This window comes from Mesocricetus auratus, unplaced genomic scaffold (assembly GCF_017639785.1).
Source record: "Mesocricetus auratus isolate SY011 unplaced genomic scaffold, BCM_Maur_2.0 Super-Scaffold_100024, whole genome shotgun sequence".
In the NCBI taxonomy this organism is placed as follows: domain Eukaryota; kingdom Metazoa; phylum Chordata; class Mammalia; order Rodentia; family Cricetidae; genus Mesocricetus; species Mesocricetus auratus.
Window position 1 is genome coordinate 15,298,573 of NW_024429205.1, and position 16,875 is coordinate 15,315,447.

Consider the following 16,875-nt stretch of genomic DNA (forward strand, 5'->3'; position numbering starts at 1 on the left):
CCATGTCCCACTACCCTTCAGCCCAAAAGAAGCATACAGAGACATATTAGTTATTAAGCTCTTGACCAATGACTTAGGCTTCTTATTTGCTAGCTTGGACATCCCCCATCAAGTGAGATCAATTACCTTCTTTTATAAGTAGAAAAATATTTTCCTCCATAACCTCTGCCTTTCTTATTTATTTTTATCAATTAAATGCAAGTGTGTGTCCTTATGGGTGTTTGGAAGGCTAGAACCTTTGAGCTGACACACTCATTCTAATGTTTGAATAAAAACTAGCCAAGTTGATGGGTATGATACACAACACAGAAGTCATTTATTTGTTCACCCCTCCCAAGTTTTTAACAAAATAATCCAGATCTTGATTTTTCTCTAACTTGTAAAAAATATGTCTTCCTGAGTTTTCTTGTGCTAGCTTGGTTGCATGCTTAGTTCAGATGTGCATCAAGCACTTAATGTTGGCTTCAGGGCTAGCTCAGCTGGATGGTTTTTGTAGGAGTATGTCAAGTCTCCTGCTATGTGAAGGTTTAATGGGAATAGATGAATAGATGAATCAGAAGGTGATAATCAGTTCTCCTGGGGCACGCTTTATGTAGGTGCTCACATTATTGGCTGTGGCCACCTGTAGCTCTTTCAGTAACTCAGTTATGTATCTTAGAAGCATGTGGTAGCTTTGGATGGACAGGCCAATCAATCTTGCGGACTCAGCAATGAACTTTTCACAGTAATCAGAGAGTTGGTCTGAAAGATCCTGCACTTTGGAACTGAACTGCTGTTGGTAATCAGGAATGGTTTCCTTCATTGCAGTGGCCCAGTTTTTAATCGCTTCCATTGCTGTGATAGAAAGCTCTGCAATCTTCTCCTTCCCCTTTTCATTCATATCAATAAGCATGCTAAGATATTCTTGCATATCCTTGGACATAAATTGCTCAACTTCAGTTGTGATTTTGGAAGCAAAATCAGTAGCCCTGGCACTGTATGTAGAGTGGAAATCTCTAAGGATAACTAAGAGGTACGTGATCAGGTCAACCATCTTTTCTTCCACTTCATAATATTTTACTGTCCATCCAACCATGCTTGGATCAAAATACTCTTCACGAAGAGCCTTCATGTACTGATGGATCTGCTGTAGTTTGTAAGACCCTTCCTGAAGTATGCTTTGAACAGAGTCGTTGAAATCACGGAAGAAAGGATATATGTCTTCTCTAAGGATTATAAAAGCATTTTGGATGTTTGTTTTGAAAATGGCAATGATAGGATCAGTGAAACAAGCAGATTTTTTGTCACTTGGGCATTGAACTTGCTCTACTATACGTTCTAACATTACCTCAAAAAAGTCCCGAAGATAACTTAGTATTGCTGTAAATGTGGTATTCTGGAAGTCTTTAAAACACTGTTGGATTAAGACTGATGAACTGTTTATGAGTTTTCTGTACTCCAGAATTGCATCTTTTAGTTTCATCATTTTTGAATCAAAAGGGAATTTAAATTTTATGTCATTGATTAAGCCTGATTTCTCTACCAGGTCTTGGACAAAAGAAAGCAGTTTTTCTAAGCTGTTATGGATACTTGAATATAGCTGGGACAGCAGCTTTGCTGTCTCCCCCATGACCAGTGTGCAGAGTTCATCAGCAGTATATGTTCCAGCATTACCTGGGAGGTGGAATGTATTATACTTCAGGAAATGAATGAATGAGTCACTGAGAAACATTGCTGCCGTGTGGTACTTCTGAGTAACATATACAAGGCTGTCTAATGCCTTCTCCTGGAGTCTCTCAGGGATGCTTTGTACCTCCTGAGCCAACATTTCCTCATATAGATTCTGGGTCTTGTCTTTCCACTCCTGGTAGGCATCATGGGCTGCCCTCTGGAAATCCATGTTCATTTCATCAATTGTCCTTATAGCATTCTCAACGTTGTTCTGCAGACTTATTCTTAGCTCCAAAGAAGCATTTCCCAGGTAGTTCTTATTGACATAATCATAAATAGCCTCCGTAGCCTTGGGCATATTGCTTTTTAGGGAGCCTAGCAATCTGGAAGCTGCCTCTTCTTCCCAATTAATTTTGATGTGCATTCCGTCATCAGATTTCTTGTACCTCCACTCAGTCTTGATTATGCTGAGTTTTCGTTCTAGAGGGGACTAAAACCAGAAGAATAAAACATACTATCAGTGTCTCTGATTATATAATATACTGCATTAAAACTTCATTAGCACTTAAAAGTAAAGAAGAGAGGAGGGTCTTTCATATCCTGAAGGGGAACTTAGTCCTCTTTTGCTAGTTCATGTGCTTGTTTTATGGCTAAAATAGGCCTACTGATGTTAATTTCTCTTTATCACGTGCTTCAGGGAGGATTAAAAGGTATGTGTGATATATACTTAATAGCATTTAACACTAAGGACTTCTTGAAATGGAAAATGAGGGGAAGGAGGAAGGGGTAGCATTAGAGGAAAACAAAGGAAAGAGGTAAGAAAAACACATTCTGTAATAGAGAAGAGTTCAGCTCAAGAACGGCAACTTCAGCCTTCTCTTGCCAAGTTAATGACTGGCTTTAGGTTTCTGTCTCTCCTTTCAGCAATGTCCTCTTTGATTTGATTACAGCAGAGCTTATAACTGATATGATATGAATTTGATGTGCCTCAATCAAACATTTTCACTGTGAAGAAGAATTATGAAGCCTTAAAAAAGAGGAATCCAGGAAGTACGATTTTAAAAAATGCGTATGTGACAGAGTTTGTGCATGTCTTAGGAGATGAGGTGTGACTCCCATCTTTGCCCAGAAAGCCATAAAATCATAGTGCTACTTGGGTATCATGGGTGTGTCTAATTAAGCTAGGCAAAGATTTATTATAGTGTTTTCAGGACAGTAGTACCTCAGTGAAGATATTTGGCTGACTCACCACTTGTCTTTCATCTAGTTTGCTCTGAAAGAACTTTCTAGAATGAAGTGACTCATCTCTAGTTCTCTACTTGCTTTTGAGCATGTGATATTGCTCAGCTGGGACCCACCTGAGGGTGGAAGTAGACATTCAGCTTTATACTCTGGTCATCTGTGCTTGACTCCAGACCCACAGTGCCTATGGCTGGGGAGGCTACTGAGGTGGACAGACTTGTCTCATCTTCTTTGTAGAGCAGACGGAGCTCCGTCAATGCTGGACTGGTGATGTCAAGATGAGCCTCTCCCTGCCAGACCCTGAAATGAGAAAAATAAGCTAAGTCATAATGAAATGGGGCCAGAGATGGCAAGCATCACAGGAAGTTTTGAAAAGATATCAAGTGGCAGCGAAACGTTCTTACCAAAGTCCTTTAAATACACCATCTTCATTGTACTCCACACTGAAGTCACGGTGTTGAAGTGTTCCTTTGTTCTTACAGGTGAACATATGATCTTCAATTTTGTGTGTTCCCACAACTGTATAGGAGAGATTTTATATGTCATTGGCCCGTCAGTGTGTGTGTGTGTGTGTGTGTGTGTGTGTGTGTGTGTGTGCGTGTAGTGAAAAACTGAACAAATATCTTAACCAAACACCCAACTTAAAAGTTTAAAACATACCATGCACAGTCTGTAGATTTTTTTTAAAAAATTACTATTTTTTTGAAGGTAGTACTGGGGTTTGAACTCAGGGCCTCCTATATTCTAAGCATGATCTTTACCACGTAACTATATTCCAAATCCCTACGATTTATTATTTTAAATAAACAAGAGGTATTATTAGTCTTTAAAGTATTATAAAATCTGTTTTCTTTAAATTTGTTTGTCAATGTCAGTAGGTTTTCTAGTTTTGTTTTAAAAATATATGGTGGTACATGCATATTCTCCTTTCATTCTATTATTTTGTTACAGATAAGAATTGTGCATTTGATGTTAGTTAAATACATAATTATGTACTCAGAACTCAATTGAAAGCACATAGTATCCAGAGAGATAGAAGAACATTCCCTTACCTTTTAGGTCATACTCCAGAAACTGCCAGATTGAACTGCACGTGGAATCCAGGAAGGTTTCAACATGGTCTTCTTTGTTTCTCAAACCAGCATTCCAAGTGACATTATACACAGGGGAGGCCATCCCAACATGTGCAGTCAGCGCTCCAAAGAAAGGGATCAAGATTCCTGCAGGTACAGAGAACCTAAAAGGTGGGACCTCGATGGTCTGCTCAGGCAGGGTGATGTTAGGCAGATCAACATCTGCGATCCTGTTGACGATATCATTCAGGGCAAAGCCAGTCTTTGGAAGTGTGAACGCGGACACAGTTAACCGAACTTCAGGTATAGTTACCTCAAAAGCAGGAACAGAGGAGTCCTCCTGTTTGGAGTATTGTGTTAACACATCAACCCCAGGGAAATTTACCTTGGGGAGCATTGTTAGGTTGAGGGAAAATGGTGAAGTACTTAATTTCTTGTAGATTTTTATTCCACTGAAGTCATTTAGTTTCAGCCCTGGTATGATGAATTGATCAGCCAGTTCTTGGACTGGGAGTGAGAAGAGATAGCCGTTGGGGTTTTTGGTATATACAAGGGAAGTTGAAGCCTGAAGATACTGTCTCTTTCCATCCATCTTCAGGAGTTCCTGCAAGCTCTTGCCATATACTGGTAGAATGATAGTTTCAAGATCCCACAGCTGTCCGTCTGTGGAACCTGCAATGTCAAGGTGTACCTCCTCTTGGTCATTGGAGAACTGCACATTGTGCTGAAGGACCTGTGAATGAATCTGGACTTCACTTTTCCAGTTGACCTTCTGGTTCTTACTATTGGCTTTCAGGGTCACTTCCTGGTCAAAGTGATGGAGATCAAGGAGGGAACTGGGTTGACTCACATGAACCTGCAGAAGGGTTGACATTGTCCATGGTGAGAGCTCCAGGGTGGCTCTGCATGTTTGCTTTCCTTTTGTGACAAAGAAACTGTCTACCTGCAAATGGTTTTTATTATTGTGTTCCCATGTGGCATAGATGCGTCGGAGAGTGGCTTCTCCAGCAAAATTTTCTCCTACTTCAAGGTTCCAGATGCCATCAACTTTGGAAGCTCCTTGTAGCCTTACTGAAGACCGAGTGCCCTTGGAATTCAGGTATGTGTTGGCCTCACTGGCAACACTTCCTGAATATTCCTGGGAAAGGACAGATCCCTTGATATTTCCTTTGGTGGATGACTCAATGGAAAAGTAGGAAGTGAGACTTTCTAAGCTAAACTTGTGGTCAACACCTCCTTTAGCAGTAGAGTACAGCTTTGAGGAATTGAAGTCATAGTTTAGTTCAATGGATGATGAGACAATGGGCTTTGACTTGGCATTTCCATTAAGTTCCTGCTTGAAGTTCATTGTTAAAATGGGAGCATGGAGGTTTGCAGTTGTTTTCACTGATGCTTCCATGTTTTTCTTGGTTAAGCTAAAGGTGCTATCATGATTGCCCTTTACAAATTTGTTAGTGAGAGAGATGGCTGTGGCTAGCTTCAATCCTCTTTTCCGAGTCAGACGTGAAGTACCCTCTAATTTGTACTGCAGGGCATCCGTGACAAATGAAGAGGAAGAAAGGAAATGAGCAACGATGTCTGACCGGTTATAAAGTCCAACGTTGGTATTCAGCGTGATGACACTTGATTTAAAGGAAAAATCATAGGTAAAATTGCCAAGAGCTGGAATATAAATATTGTCAATTGTTCTCAATTCCTTGAAATCTGGGAGGGAAAACTTGAGTAGATTCCTGGGGACACGAAGGACTGGCAGCTCCAGGGAGGGCAGCACTAACCTGTATGAAGGCACAATGACATTAGGGCCCAGAATGGTGACACTGGGGGTATTTATTGCTTTTGGGATCACATGGCTGGAGGCCAGTGTCTCTACAGTGAATGGAGTCACTTCAATGTTGACAAATGGGATAGTGTATCCACGCTTTTGAAAGGTCCTGGAGGGCTGAATAAGGGAATTTTCAAACTTGTTTTTTGCTTCATTATAGGATGAAATAAGATAGTCTAATGCGCTGTCTCTGACTTTCCCAATCTTCCTATCCCAGGAGTCGACATTGTTGAGAATAAACTCATAAAACCCATTCAGAGGAATCGCAATGGAATGCCTGTCTCTGTTCTTTTTATATTGAGCTTTTACACTTAAATCAAACGATTGCTTTGTTGTCTTCAAAAATTCTTTCAAGCCTGTTTCTTCCCATATGGAGAAATCCTTCAGCAAGGGAGTCGTGAGCCCTATGTAAGGTAGTTTCACTTCAGGAATTGTTAGAGGTATGGTTAAGAAATCCAGGTTGGCATCTCCATTCATTCCTACATGGGCTTCCATGTTATGTTCATTGTTTATAGCAGAAAAATTTTGATTATATTTGTACTGATTGAACCTAGCACTCACTTGCCAGCTTGCTTGCTGGGCATGAGGACTCAAAAATAGTGCATAGTTATTCAGGAAGTCTATTTTCCCAGTCAACTTTAGTGGAAAACTAACTTTCAAATTCCCATCATTATTTGTGGATGCAGTAATCATAAATGGTTGTGCTGAAAAGGAAAGAGAGTTTTTCAAAGTCCCAATAACTTTTCCATTCAAGTCAGCATTGTGCTCGCCAGTCATTTCTGCCTTTGCCTCCCTGAGCAGTACCGTTCCCTTGCCAGTTAGAATGCTGGAACCCACATGCTGAGATTCAACTTTTGACTCAACTTCCAACATGGAATAGTTGAGGAAGCCAGATTCATAAGCCAATTTCTGGATAACCCTCAGGTGTTTGCCGTTGATGTTATTAGACAAGCCAAAAAAAGCAATGGGTCCTTCTACAGTGAAGCTAATTTTGGACGAATGTGTGCCCTCATCTGAGAAGTTGGGACAGGCCCAATTCCATGACCCAGTCCCTGAAGAAGTCCATGCTACATGTCCAGCTTCTAATAGCATCTTGATTTCATTGTTAAAGGAAGCCTTACTGGAGAAGTCCAGCCTGGGGATACTCAACTTGTGAAAATACTTTGTGTGACTGTCAAGGATGAGTTGGTTGTTTATCTTGACAATCATACCATTATTAAACTCCACCATATTTTTCTCTGTCTGTAAACTTGCGACCGTGTCCAATTTTCCCTCAATGAACTTTCCAGAAAATAGTATCTCACCCTCATGCTCCATTCTCGCATGCTTGCTGGAGAAGTTCATGGATTCCTTCAGGATCAGAGGATTAGGGTTTAGCTCCAAGAATTGAGCTTGTGCTTGAAAATCAAAATTGAGAGCTTCAATTTCGGACTCTCCTGTAGCAGCGATGGAGGCCACAATCTCTGCTTTGTTCTCTAAAGTAGTTACATTCTGTATGTTGGCATTTGCATCTAATATAAAGAGGGGAGACTGGATTTTCAGGATTCCATGAAGTCTGCCAAAAGCAGGTATCTCAATTGTGTGTGAGAGGCGAGGAAGCTGGAATTCTGGTATGTGAAGATCAGGAACGCGAAACTCTTTGAAACTGACATTTGGGATTGTGAATTCTGGAATTGTCATTTCTGGTACATGGAAGTCTGGCAGAGTGAGTCTTGCAAGAGGGATGTTCACTATCTCCAGATCTCTCAGGTACACTTCTGGAAGGGGCCACTGTATCTCACTGCTCAGGATTTGGTCAATAGTTCTGATAATCTTTGCCTTTATTTCCAGCAAGTCTATTGTAAAGGAACGGACATGGAAGGTATTGAGGACAGTGAATTCTGGTGTAGAAAATCTTGATGGGATTTTTACATTCTTCAACATTTTGAGGTTTATCCGAATTGATGGGATCCTCAAATCTGTCAGGGGGACTGTGAAGTCAGGAGTTTGAAAGTTAGCTTCTTGGAGAGCACGGAGACTGATCTCAAAGGCAGGCATGGTCCCCAGAAGTGTTTGGATTTCAGGGATGGTGAACCCTTGTTCCACCAGCACTTTCACACTCTCCGCCCAGTTTTGGATAGAATATTGCTCTGCAAAGTCTGTGATATTCTTAGCAGTTAGACTCCACCAGTCAGAAATGTAGGTGACCAATGTATTGTAAACTTGGCTTACCAGAGACAAGAAGTGCTCAAGTTCCCACTGAATGTCCATTCGATAAAGTCGGTCTCGCACATCTTCTAGAGTGTCTTGGAAATGGGCTTTTATGTGAGCCAATGCAGCCTGCAGCCAATCAATGAACATGGTTACTTTGGTGTCCTTGAGTCTTTCCAGATGGTCGGAGACTGTGGCTTTGAAGTCTTCTACCAGCAGTTTTAATGCTTCAGTTTTCTGTGGAAGTTCAAGAGCTTGGATTTTAGCATTAATTCTCTGGGTCACCTCACGTATTTTGCTGTTGGTTTCATTTATGAACTGGTGATAATCAAATGCTTTTAACTTCTTCACCAACATGTCAAGAAATCTATTCAGTTCTTCAATGAAATTTTTGAAAGACAATTCTTTAAGCCACTTGATAGTATCATCAATAAACCCAACACATTTCTCATAGTAATCCTTTATCTCAATTTGTTGTAGCACATTGCTTAGTTTCTGAAGAGTCTTACCCAGGCTGTATCTGTGGACCAACTCTACTGATTTATCCATTAAAACCTGGATTTGTCGGTCTACTTCATATTTCTCAATTAACTCATGGACTATAGCTCTAAAAGTATTGATTTTCTCAGTTACTTTAAAATCTTCAAGAAGGTTCATAACAAAGTATTTGACATGCTCAATAATGTCATTTAGTCTTTGGAACAGAATTGAAGTTCTCAATTGATCTAAATGCATTGTGAAATCAATAGCTTCAATCTTTTGTTTTAATTCTGCAGCTAGCTGTTGAATGTCTATAGTCTGAATTTGTGTCCGGAGCTGCTGCAGTTTTTCTTGTATCTGGATTCTGATTTGATATTTAGTATCCACATTTTGGATCCAAGAGGCTGTACTACTACCAATTTTGTTCAGATCAACATTTTCAACAAATACATACAGATTATGAATTGATTTTTCTAGATTTACACGGATATGATACTGTTCATCAAGAATTTTTAACTTTTCAATGATTCGATCAATAATCTGAGCAATAGTTTTTTTTAAATCCTGTGGATCATAATTGTCTCTAATATACTGATCAAATTGTATCACGTATGTCTCAAGTTGAGAAAGTTTTTCATTGAAGTTGATTTTGGCACTATCTAATGCAATTAGTACATCATTGTCTGTAATTCTATAATTTTCCATGAAAGCAGTCAATTTTTCCTTGGCATTGGCTACTTGTCTCTCCCAGTCAGATGCATTCAGATGATCACGAATTTGCTGTGGAAGTCTGCTCAAGGCTGCTTTGTACTTCCTTACAAATTGATCAATATTGATGCCTTGCAATTCTCCCTGCATAGCTTCCAGTAGAGTTATAATTCCTCTTCGATTTCTCTCCAAGTACTCAGGCAGGCTTTTAAAGAACGGGAGGCTGATGGTGTGAACATCCTGGTTCTTATCATATTTCACAAAAGCAACAATTGTGAATTCTTGGGGTTTGCTGTCAGCATCATTTATCTCTAAGTCACTAAGGACACTGACAGGCTCGCTGTGGAAAACTGGCACTTTAAATGGCGAGTACAGCCCAGAGAGGTCAGCCCGTCCGCTAAGCTCAACACCAATTTTGTCTTTAGTGTTGTAGGCTTTAAAGTCCTGGCTGTATACCTTGTCATTCAGTCTGGTATTTAATTTCCAGGTGCTTGTCTGCTCAGCTGGTGTGAGCAAGGCACTGACCATGTGTTCAAGACCTGTACCGATGCTGCTCTTATACACCAGATCGTGGTTTGTGGATCCTTTGAAATCGTGAGAGAAAGTGAGGGCCAGAGGCTCTGCTTTCAACAGAAACTTATTGTACAGCTGCCCAGTGTGTTCTCCCCAGAGAGACAGTTTCCCGTCGCCACTCGTGTGTGTGTCGATGCCCAAGGTAAACGGTGCCAAAACAAAGTGGAAAACATTGTTAAAGTGCAGTGGCTCTGAGTCGTAGTTGGTAGTGACATCAACAGAGGAAGCCAGCCCTTCAATGTCTGCATTGAGCCGATGGCTGAATTCCACGCCCTGAACCTTGGCTACAGTGTCTGCTCTGTAACTTGCTACTACTAGGTCAGTATAGGAGATGGTATAGATGTGTTTTAGCTCATTATTTTGGTAGGCTCCTTTAAAGTTGCCACCCACATTCAGCTTCAGTGGTTCCAACCGTAGCTTCCCGCTGTTGGTCAAATCTAGAGCATTGTATCTCAAGTCATTGCTCAAAGTAGTCAGAAAAGAATAGGGCTGTAGATGTACATTAAAATTCTGCTTATAAAACTTGTCAGCACTGTAAATGTTGTCCATTTTTGAGGAGAGGTCCAGTGAGAGGCCTGCGATGCTTAGACTGTGTGTGTGGTCGAGTTTCATTTCGGCATAGGATCCCATCATGTCATTGGACAGCTTCAGCCCTTCTTGGTTGAGTTTGAAGTTGAAGATGTTTTTGCTGTCTGCACCCAGAATCATGGCCTGGTAAATGCTTCCCAACGATACCTCTGTGAGGGCAGCTTTTCCGTCCACGCTGAATTTTGCATGGTGTTCCTTGAAGCGGCCATTTGTTGATAATTTCATGGATGCCCCAGAGAGGCCAAGTTCTGCATTCAACTCATTCTCCAGCAGCAGGGGGCTGTACTTCAAGTTGGTGGTTGTGCTGGTGGATAGCCCATCCCGTGAAATTTTGAGTGTTGCCTTGTGAGCGCCGGTATTCATTTTGTCAGTGCCCAAGATGTCAGCGTTTAATTCCACACCTTGGGAAGTGAGTGATCCAGAAAGAAGGGTGACTAGCCTCAGGGACTTGTAATTGGCCTGATGTTCAGAACGTAGTGATGCACTTTGCTTAGAGAATGTCATGTCCAGCTTGTTAGAAGCAGCGAAGTTCTCATATTGACCACTGCTATCTGATTTCAGAGTTAGCTCATAGTTTTCATACTTCAGGGAAGCTGTGTTCTTGAATATGCCGTCCTGCAGATCGGAGGTAGAGGTGAGAGAGAGGGTTCCATCCTGGTATATTCCCACTATCTGGTTGGTGCCCTGAAAGTAGGTGGAATTAAAGCTCATGTTGGATTCCCCATTCATCTGGCCGGTGGTAGGATCTCTCTCAAAAGACAGGCCATATTTGCCTTGAGCATAAAGCAAGGATGCTCTGAACTTCCCATCAACCTTGATGTCTTTGACATACAGGTGTTGCTTCTTTTTGGAGTCCAGGTGAACACTAGCAGACATCTGTGGTCCCAAAACACTAGATGCTTCAAATGTAAGTAAACCTTTTGAGACTGGGGTGTTTCCAAATTTTTCTACATGGCTGACTTTGAATTTTGAATCTAGAAATTTGTGGTGTAGAGACCCATCACAGGACAATGTGAAGGTATTCTTGTTGTCATACGTTGTTTCTCCAGATCCTAACAGAAAATTAAAGGTATTGATTAAATTAAGCAACAAATTTCCAGAATAACCATTATGTTGAAAGCCAACACAACCTTATATAGCTGGATCTAATTGTAATAGTGGCATTTGTAATGTATACATGAAATTTGAAGTCAATAGGCATTCTTCTAGGAAGTCTTCCTTGGTTGCTGTAGACCTTGTTGGGTTCCCTTATTAAATGCTTCCGCTGCATCTCATACTATGCAGTATATATTGTGTCATAGCATTTCTTAAACTGAATTATTATTGCTCAGATATATGGCTGCTTTATTGTTATTGCCTAGCATAATATTGGGTACTTACCATATGCTTAATAAATATTTTCATTAGTTGAATGAATGAAAAGACTTCCAAGTAGCAAAAAAAAATATCCATAGGAAAGCCTAAATTCTTTCCTCCTAGGGCTCTCCCATCAGAATGTGTGATATATTAGCCCCATGGACCCTTTGCCTGAGCAGACCTTACCTTGCATGCTGTAGGAAAACAGCTCAACGGCGGAGTCAGCCTTCATGCGGTACTGAGCCCGAAGACTGAAGTGGTCTCTGCTGGTGTTGCCACCAGTATAGGAGGCTGACCAGTTGTACAAGTTGCTGTAGACATTTGTGGAAAGGTCTAGAACACCCAAAAGAGGCACTTGCAGTTGATGTGTCTTGGGGATTGTAAAAGTAGGGACCTGGAACACTTGAGATGGCAGATGGAATCCCATAGCCTTGAAGTTGAGGTCTGGGGTCTTCACATTCTCTGGTATCTTTAGATCTTTTGAAGACTTGCCACCAAAAGGCAAAGGAATGTCAAGTTTTATACTGTTCTTGTTCAATGTATATTTGATCCGACCATCGCTGAAGTGAACAAAGACAGTGTCCCCACAGTCAGACATTAAGAACTCAAAACATTCTATCTAGACTCCCCTCTTTCCCAAGCCTACTATACTCTTTTCACCATGATATTTCTTATGTCTGGGTCTCTTTCCCTTTCATTCTACCTTCCAAACACTTCCAAAATCCTGCAGAGAGCCACCTCTGTATCGTTATTATCTCTTATACCAGTTCAAAGAGCCCACCCTAATTCTGCTTATATGTCACCCATTGGTTCATTTGTTGGTGTGTGCAAAGCATCTCCCTGGCAGAAAGACAAAACCTAACCCAGTTTCTGTCTTCTTACTGTTTCTGCTCTATTATTTTGCTATAGTGGATACTTGGTAAGTATTTGCTAAATCTAATAAAAAGCAACTTGATATGTAAAACAACTCAGATGTAAAGTCAGTAAAGGTAGATGGCAGTTTTAGCTTCCACTAACTGGGAATGTTATCTTAGAATCAGCCTCTCCGAGTCTCAGTGATGTTATCTGAATAGTACCCTTTCTGTTGAACCCCAGAAATGGCCTTGAATATCAAATAGGCTTTGTAATCTTTTCAATAAATACATGCAGCAGACTATGATGATGATCTATAAAAATAAAGTAGGTGGCATTTCTTGTATTTGAATAACCATTCATTGTACTACTGTAAAATGAGCAGGATGCTGACCCTCACATTCAGCAGGTGGATGAATGATAACCACTGAAGTCCTGTTCTATCCTCACATATTGAAATTTCAGTAGCAAGGAACACATTATTTTTTGGTTTATCGAGACAGGGTTTCTCTGTATTTCTGTGGAGGTTGTCCTGGAACTCTCTCTGTAGACCAGGATGGTCTCGAACTCACAGAGATCCACCAGCCTCTGTCTCCCTGAGTGCTGGGATTAACGATGTGCACCACCAATGCCCAGCCCAAGGAATACATTTTATCTCTAGTAATTTTGGTTTGTCTGGAGCCTGTGAAGACTTCAGCCTTATCATAGTAATCAGGTATGTTCAATTGTATTACTTAGCTACAGCCTACCAAGGGGTCCATATAACACAGGACATTTAGATTCTGAACTATCAGGGTTAGATGGATTATCAACTTAGGAAAAACATTGTCTTTTTAGTTCATACACTACCATTTAAGTGTCACAAACATTTGTTATCACAAAAATGGAGTGAGCAGTGTGGTTCTGAATTTCCTGTTAGGATTAAGGTGTATTCCTTACTATCCCTCGTTTAATGCTCTAACCCTCCATAACTGAGTTTGAATGCCTGGCAAACTCAGGCTGTTATGGATGTAACATTAAGGAACAGGATTTTCAGAGTCTTTAATTATTTTCTTAAGTTCTCCATACTGGGTTGGTGTTCACATGGGGAAGCCACCATCATTTATTCTCTAGCTGTTTATTGTCTCCAAGTGTTTAAAATTTTCTCTGATGTTTTTCAACAGAAAAGTCTAAATCAGGCTAGGTAAATGTTCCCACTTACTTGTACAGCACAAAGATAATGCCCCATGTTTTCCTACCTCTTTAGGAAGAGGTTGTCTGGGATGTGGAAGTCAGGCAACCCCATTTTCTGGAGATTCAACTCTGAGAGGCCATTGAGGTGATCCTGTAGTTTCTGGGAGTAAGGAAGACCCCTGGATGCCATCTGAAGCCACGTGTTTGTTGCCTACAAAGCAACAGGAGAGCTTAAGAGCAAGAAATGGGTCTCAATGGGCCTCCAAATACAATTAACGTGGCCTGGTAGTTCATGCTTGCAGGCTAATTCTCAAGCAGGGTGATACACTGAAAGTTAAAGGAGGTTACTGGAAAGTATGAATTTCCAGGGGCTGATTTCTCTATATTTCATTTTCACTCATTTATGTGTGTGTAGCTGTGTATCCATGTGTGTATGTGTGCACATGTTTACAAATGTGCATGCAGGTCAAAGGCCAAGCTCAGATGTCCTTTCTTCTCTAACACTATTTGCCCTGCTTGTTGTTTTTAGTCATGTTCTCTCTCTTGGACCTAGGGTTCATCAATTTTTCTTGTCACTGACAAACACATACATATATATATATCACATATTACAATATTAAATATGTGTATATATACATACACTCACACACACACACACACACACACACACACACATATATGTTAGGTATCCTAGCCAGTATCCTGAAACTTCTTTTAACACAGAAAATTCTTAAGCTTAGTGGATATTCATTCTATGCAGCTCTGTGTGCTTGGGAAACTAGCCATTCATGCTTTGCTTATGCATATTTGCATAATTTGGCACCAAATTCAGTTGTTGATGTATGTAGTTAGCATCTACAGTCATGCATTTGTTCTGCTGCACAATCATACTTACAACAACTAATTTGGAACCCATGTGCCGGAAAGTCATGTCTGTTTGAGGGACTCTGTGATCCAGGAGACTATCGGCATACTCATGCAAAGTTCTAGGGTAACTGGAAAGATCCACAGGGAAGTTGGAGGCTAATTTTTTGGTATCCACATTGGTTCCGGCATTCCAGTCAAATTCAATTTTCTCATTGTCTGAAAATGCACATATAACATGGCTGTCAGTGGTATTATCTCAGCCTGTAGCTATTACTCTAAGCAGCTACTCTTAAGCACATGGTGCCCTGGAAAGGGCTCACATGATGGAAGGGACACATACCGTAACGCCACACCACTCTCTTGGAAATTGTTGAGCCATAAGCAGTAGCAGACGAGTCCATTTGGAATAGTAGTTTGGTGAGAGACCAGTGGGTATGGATCTCACTCCTGGCTTCTGCTTGCAAATGTGGTACAGAAATAACACCTTTGATCTTGCCATCTCCCTTTTTGTCATAACTATTGAAAAAGAAATCAGTTGGCACCAATGACTTTTGTCCATTCCAATGAGGTACCCAGAATTCAATAATTAGAAGGTTCTTTTTTGGAGATAAAAGCCAGACATGACCAAATCAGCGATCTGACCATACATAGACCAAACTCATTAACTTATAAAGTCAATATTGAGCATGGAGTATGGAGTTTGCAGGGAAGTAGATAAACTTTATTAAAAAAAACCTATCTGAATCTTTCTCTCTAGCCTTCACCAAGCAATTAAACCACTGTGAGCTATCATGTCCTTGTCAGTAAATAGGGACAAGGAACGGAGACAATTTTTAATGCACCCAGCATGGTACTTGATAACTAGATTAAAAGTGCTTTTTGAATAACAGAAATGTCCAACTGAATATGTGCAAAGGGTGGACATGTTGAGAACTGTATTTGCAGGTGGAACAGAGGTGGCCCTCACTTGGCCAGATTTAAAGCTTGAAGAAGAAAGTCAAGAGTCACCAAGGCCACCAGGTCAGTTCAGGTCACCTAAACCTTTCCTTACCTCACATGGCCCACAAGAGAGACCTCAGTGATTTTTCTGTTTTGAATGTCCAGGATGAGCTTGTAAGCATTTTTGTCCTTAGAAGATTCATCATTAACTCTGAGGATTGTCCCAAAGTCAACATCAAACCCTGGAATTAGGACTTCACTAGACAAAGTCCTGCTTTGCCGATTGTATTTGAACACTGCGGTAGCTTCAGTCTGCTGAACTCCTGAAAGAGTATACGGGAGAGTCAAGAGATGTGTGCTGTAAGGCTGTGTAAACAGAAAAAGACGCAGGGAAGAAAGCTGCAAACCCTCGACTAGCATGGGTTTAAATGAGGACACTGGTTAAGATTTTCACATTGACCATGTTATTATCCATTAACTTAACTTTCAAACATTTATTGATGGTTTATAGTGAGCTAGACACTGTTCTTGGTACTGGGGTACCTAGCCCCTGTAGGGTAACCTTCTAGTGGTCAGTGGGGTCTACAGACAGTTAACATCTCAGTTACCTTGGGTCAGACGGCAGTAAATATCATAGAGAATGGGAAACTGGATATGAGGAAAAATAGAGACAATAGAGGGGGTATTTCCTACATATCGGCCACAAAGTTATCTTCCCGTTAAAAGGATATGTGGGCAAGACCGCAGTGAAGTTGGGACTGAGCCATGCTGAGTGCTGGGTATGGGGCATGCAGGCAAAGACCTGAGGCGTGGGATGCTCAGATGCTCAAGGAATGCCAGCTCTAATTCTTCAAGATACGGCAAGGATGTGATGACTTCTCACACCACCCCATTACTTGTCTTTCTTACATTACTACCCTCCCAGCCCTCTCTTTCCACAGCCATTTGTCACTTCCTGGACCCATCGCTACTGCTTCTTCTCCCCGCTGCTGGTCTAGTAGCCTGGAAATTTACTCTCATTCAAACACCGCCATCTCTTGACTGGAGTAGTGAAATCACTTGCATACTAGATTCTCAGTTCTGTCTCCTTCCCATCTTTTCTCCACGTGTTCCAACCTCACAGTATTTGCACATGTTAGTCCCTTAGCCTGAAACTCTTTCCCCAGTGGCTTCTCTCCTCCCTATCCTGTCACATTTCCCTATTTCTCTTTTTAAAAGATTTTTTTTGGGCAGCTGTGGCACACGCTTTTAATCACAGCACTAGGGAGGCAGAGGCAGGTAGATCTCTGAGTTCAAGGCCAGCCTGGTGTACAGAGTGAGTTCCAGGACAGCCAGAGCTACATGGGAGAAACCCTGTCTCAA

General features: G+C 41.1%; 1 protein-coding gene across 1 annotated transcript in view; it reads right to left on the reverse strand.

The window, feature by feature from the left end:
* Positions 1-292: 292 nt before the first annotated feature.
* Apob (apolipoprotein B) overlaps positions 293-16,875 on the reverse strand; it is a 37,950-nt gene continuing 21,367 nt past the window's right edge. Inside the window, exons 21-29 of the mRNA XM_005079084.4 lie at positions 15,626-15,836; positions 14,915-15,090; positions 14,603-14,790; positions 13,773-13,918; positions 11,869-12,242; positions 3,945-11,378; positions 3,297-3,411; positions 3,009-3,192; positions 293-2,140 (exon numbers count right to left, since the gene is read on the reverse strand). Of these exons, the coding sequence (XP_005079141.1) occupies positions 554-2,140; positions 3,009-3,192; positions 3,297-3,411; positions 3,945-11,378; positions 11,869-12,242; positions 13,773-13,918; positions 14,603-14,790; positions 14,915-15,090; positions 15,626-15,836 (10,415 nt within the window). The 3' untranslated portion in view covers positions 293-553. The remainder of the gene's footprint in view (positions 2,141-3,008; positions 3,193-3,296; positions 3,412-3,944; positions 11,379-11,868; positions 12,243-13,772; positions 13,919-14,602; positions 14,791-14,914; positions 15,091-15,625; positions 15,837-16,875) is intronic.